General features: G+C 45.1%; 1 protein-coding gene across 1 annotated transcript; it reads right to left on the bottom strand.

The window, feature by feature from the left end:
* On the bottom strand, positions 1–974 carry LOC119169417 (gamma-interferon-inducible lysosomal thiol reductase). The gene has a single exon (XM_037420495.2). The coding sequence runs from the start codon at positions 867–869 to the stop codon at positions 192–194; it is 678 nt and encodes a 225-aa protein (XP_037276392.2). The 5' UTR covers positions 870–974; the 3' UTR covers positions 1–191.
* Between the last annotated feature and the right edge of the window lie 4,281 nt (positions 975–5,255).

Raw genomic sequence — 5,255 nt, forward strand, 5'->3', positions numbered from 1 at the left:
TACGTCACACTAATATTTTATTTTTCTCGCGAACGTTCTTAACAATAGCCACACTTGGTAAGAAAATGAGGCGTTCCTTTTCTTACAGCACCCAGCACTTGAACACATGGTATGATAATTGCCGTTGTGTATTCGGAGAACGCGTACGCACGAGACTACGGGGCTCTGGATTTTTATGATCACTTTATTATTCACTGTTCCAGAGCGCAGTAGTACGAGCCAGGCTTCCGGCACACCCTGGGAGCTTCGGGTTCGAGAAGTTCGCAGACGAAGTCAAACAAATGTATTTGCGCCTTCTGCTGAATAGTCCTGTTATGCACTCCGTTCACCTCTATCCAGGGCACGTACTCGATCGGTGGCTGATGGTCGCGCGTCCTTTTTCCCATCTCGTACATGAGCTCCGTGCCTTCTGGCCCAGTGCTGCACTTGTCCAATACTCCCCAGTCGGTACCCACTTGCTCGGCGCACTGCTCACCGGCTTCACTAGGCTTGTCCTGGCTGAGCATGCAGGCGACAAAATCCAGAAGTCTGCGGGTCGGGTGGACATACTTTACAGCGCACGTCTGTACTTCGTTGATGTAGCACTCGTCGGGCCCGTGCTGACAATCAAACGTGACGGTCCCGTTGACGACGTGCATGCGTGCATTACCGAAGGGCAAGATGTCGATGATCAGGTAGCCGTGGAGCTTGATGTACGTGGGATGTAGTTGGTCCAGTATGAAAAAGTGGCTGGGGGAACAAAGTCCCTCGTAGTAGAGCGTAACGTTTACGACACTCTCGTGAGTTGCGAAGCATAGCACTGGTGAGACGACAAGGATAATTGCAAGCACTTCGCTTAGAAGTAAATTGGTTGACGGCATCTTGGACATGAAGTTTACGTGCTGTCTGGGTAAATTAAGGTAGCGACAGAGCGCAGCTGCAGGGCAAGAGGATCAGGTGCGACCAACTCATATGAGCCGGAGTACTGCAATGTCTGTTCAAGTGGCGTTATACGAGCCATATCAATAAAGTGATAAAACGATGTCATGCCCTCGAACACAATCTGTTATTTCTCCTGGATACTTCATACACAGCGTTATCTGCGAAAGACGTTTCGTCGGCGATCGCGTGATGAGCTTGTTTTTAACGACGATAGTCTTTCTTGGGGACCTTCGACGCAAAAATTTTCGTCTGTCTCTGTCTGTCTGTCTGTCTGTCTGTCTGTCTGTCCATTTGTCTGTTTGTCCACTCTTGACGGCATTATGTACTTGAAACAGCCGACCCCATCCACAGCGCTTACTAATGTTGCTCAACGTTTAGCGGTCATACTTGTGCAATTGTCAATTATAAGCAACTATTTCTCAATTCTGGGGCACCATAACAACACGTATATATTCTGCATGTGCATCTACTACTATAAAAGGCATACATAAGTAATTTTAAGGACCGTAGCGCTAATCACGCTGCGCTGACCATTCAACACTTGCACGAAAAGGTGAGTGTTTCCAACGCTTTGCTAAGACGCGATGGTAGTGGCACCTACCTGTCGCCTTGCATTCTACAACTTATCACTTCTGAGACGGGCACGCACACCCGTCTCAGAGCCCCGCACGTCGTTTTCCAAGAACACTGCCAGGTGGCGCGCATGTCTCACATGTGACGTGGCTTGATGCGCTCGTCCGCCTCCACTGCACGCTCGAGGCACTCTAACGCAGTGCCTCCAGAATACCATTCACCGATATTCTTGCGCAGAACATCAAATAAATTGTTCACTCTGTCCACACGCAAGACTATCGTCTTTCGACGACTTTGCAGAATACATGCAGATACGGGACCAATTTTCTTCACTTTCTCGCGTGACGGCCCAATGGTTCTCAATAAGCAGAAGGTAAATAAACACTTCAGTAATGTGCAGCTTCCTTGCTGTAACTTGAGTGTATAGACTAAAGGTATCCTTTTGTATAAATGGGAAGAAAAAACACACTTTATGAAGCCGAGGTATTCATTGAATCTCGTCTGACTGGAAAGTATCATAATGAAATTCAAAGAGCTGCACCAACTAGGAAAAAAAATACGAAAACAGATGTGGCAGCCCCCCTGTCGATAAAGTTGTCAACAATTTTTGTTTCATTGTGCAAAGAAACTGGGAACAAGACCCTCGTCTGGCTAGCCGCACCGTCTGTTTTCGTATTTTTCATGGTCCGTGTCCTTATTGTATCTCCAAATGCTTTGTGTGCACCTTTTTCTATACGGTGGCTGAGGGAAATGGCCGAGCTCTCACATTATGCTAATGATCTGTTTATGCCTGGAGGAACTCGGGTGTTACAAATGCTGTTTTTTTTTGTCTTCGTTATCTATCGGGATTTGCCAAAAGCCGGATCTCGGGTTGACAGAATAAAAGTAAGAAGGCGCGGGAGCAGGAAAAGTCTATACGTGGTAGTGGGCACACATCTTTGTTAGTAATGCTGTTCAATCGTCGGTAATCTACCCAAAATCACCAACTGCCATCTTTCTTTTTGACGAGGAGGACAGGTGTAGCCAGAGGGCTCGCGGACTCCTGAATCACTCCCTTCTGCAACATTCCTTCGACTTGCTTGCCAATAATTTTACGTTCCCTTGGTGATGCATGGTATGGCTTCTGTCGTATAGGATGCGGTGGCCCGGGGACGTTTTATCATTTAGGGAAAAACCAAACAGTTCAGAGTGATTGGTAAATACGCCGAGTAGCGAGTGGCGCTCACTGGTGCTGAATGACTGTCTTGTTTAGAAAATTTTTATTTTCTCTATGTACAAAAAACAAAAGTTTTATAACATTCCAATGATGGGCACATATATTTCGACAATTTCTGTGTACCAAAACTAACATCACTATGTTGAAAGAAAGGCATCATTACTCTATTATACATGACAATGTTGAAATACGTGTACACAAGAAGTCATGCGATATCATGATACATTGAATGGTATAACGATACAATACATGCAATGAAACACAATTGCTTACAAACGAAATCGTGAATAACTACTCAACGGGCACTACTTAGCACCACGTCGGTGGAAAAATGAGTTTTAGCCTTCGCATTCAATATTGATGAAAGGGCGTGACCTATGCCCCAGAAACTCGTGCTCCCCGAGGAAGAAAAGCTCCTCAGAGATGAACGCGAGAATCTCTCATCTCATTCTCTCCAGTATCGGCCACAAAGCACGCCGGCGGCAATTAGCAGCTACGGCCTCACGTCGGTTTCTCCAAAAAGTGAACAGCCCCGCAACTGTTAAAGGAGCGGAGAAGCGGTCGCGCTGTCTTAACACCTGTTTCTTCAAATTTGAAAGAAAGAATGGAGGGAAGTATTTGCAGCAGCTTCGAGTACAGCAAGGAAAGTCGGTGCTTCTTCCCTGAATAGCGCTTTCTTCATGCCAGAAGGTAGAAGTATACGTTGGGACTTGTAATTAATCGTCCATAACCCGGAACGTCTTTTACACTCTTAATCTGGTTTTATATATGTTCCAGTTAAAAACATGATCTTCATAAATTTGTCTAGATCCGAACTGTTAATAAGAGGAACGAGACATATGAGTGAATCTTATGTGCCATGGAACATTCATTTTTGTTTTCTTTGTGTTCATCGTTCTTATCTGGAACTCAGTAAAGAGGGGGAGGCGGTGTTGTGTGTTCCAGTTATTGTTCCGCTTAGGACCCAGTAAAATTTCAAGACATTGCGCTTGTATATGTTTTGCTTGTGTCTTGTTCCACATAACATGCGCTGCAGTGAAGTGTCCATTGCACAGCATAAATATGGCGCTCTTCGGGCGAAGACGCCCTTGTCACATACACGAATGGCTCATGAAACTGCAGAATCTCAGACTGTACCTGCAAAGCTATCTCGCAGCAGTTGACACTTATGAACTGCTAAGAAGCATTTTTAGAGGTGTCATCATACATTAAAAAATAGCCCTGTTCAACAAGCTGTAGGAATATTAAATGATGGAAGCAAAGATTACACATTAGCGAAAAATCGAACTCGCAGGAACCTCTTGCAAGATTGTCTGCGCCGCTTGTAATATAAATAAAAAACAGAAAAGTGGGTGAAAAAGTGACTTGCCTGCTAACAGCAAGTTATTTTTTTCACCCACTTTTCTTTCTTCTTATTTACATTATATCGGTTTTAATAGCTTCCCCTACACATTCCTTGGCATTATTGTCTGTTAGATCTCATTATTATTGTGTCAAAACACGGAAAAATCAGCCGTTAGGTACACAGCTCTTTCCCCTACATTATATATATATATATATATATATATATATATATATATATATATATATATATATATATATATATATATCATGTGACGTATGAAGGTAGCGATGGTTGGTAGAAGCCGAGAACGAAGAAGTGAGATTGGAATAAACATGGCGTATGAGCCAGGCCACGTCTCCCGCATCTAGCGTCACACAAGTCGACAGGATGAAGACCTCGCAACCACTTCATCGCCCGGCCATCATCATCGAAGACCTCAGCGAGACGCAGTGACCGAACGCGGACCACCAAGACCACCAAGCATCATGACAGCAGCATCAGACGACCTTCCCATCCCCAAGTACACCGGAGCAGCGGACGATGGACCTGTACAGGACTGGTTCGACCTGTTTGAGTTCCACGCTACCGCTGCATCTTGGTCGGAACGGGAGATGGTTACGAACTTCAGCGACTACGTCACTGGTGAGGCATTTAAATTTTACCTCACCCACATAATCGACAACGACGAGTCTTGGCAAAAAAAATAAAAGAAGAAATGATCGTCTGGTTTTAAGACTCCAATGAAGATTCGATTAGAACACACGCTCTCAGTGCATTCAATCTCAGTCATCGCAGTCATAAGCAGCCTTCACGCGTTCGAGCACAGAGCAGAAGTTTACGATTCCCGTCAGGCGAAGTCAGTCACCTGCTCATAGAAAGACATCCTAGCCGTCTTTCTACAAGGCCGAACCTTCCACCTGGTTTCCCATGTACACAAATATCAGCAACGCTAAACTCTTCCATACAATACACAAATCAAGACAACATTCAAGCACCCAATGTACTTGACTCTTCGTCTTCCTTACGTAAGCCACCACCTGGTTTTGTGCCAAGTAGCTCGTCTGGTGCTTGTCACTCTCATCGCACCCCTCAAGATATCGCCACATACGCAACTCACCACCTGAAATATCGGCCAAATACCTTGTCAAGCCACTGCCATTCCGAAAGCGATTGTACTTCAGGAACGCTTGGCTCAATTCT

The sequence above is a fragment of the Rhipicephalus microplus genome, chromosome 2 (assembly GCF_043290135.1).
Source record: "Rhipicephalus microplus isolate Deutch F79 chromosome 2, USDA_Rmic, whole genome shotgun sequence".
NCBI lineage: Eukaryota > Metazoa > Arthropoda > Arachnida > Ixodida > Ixodidae > Rhipicephalus > Rhipicephalus microplus.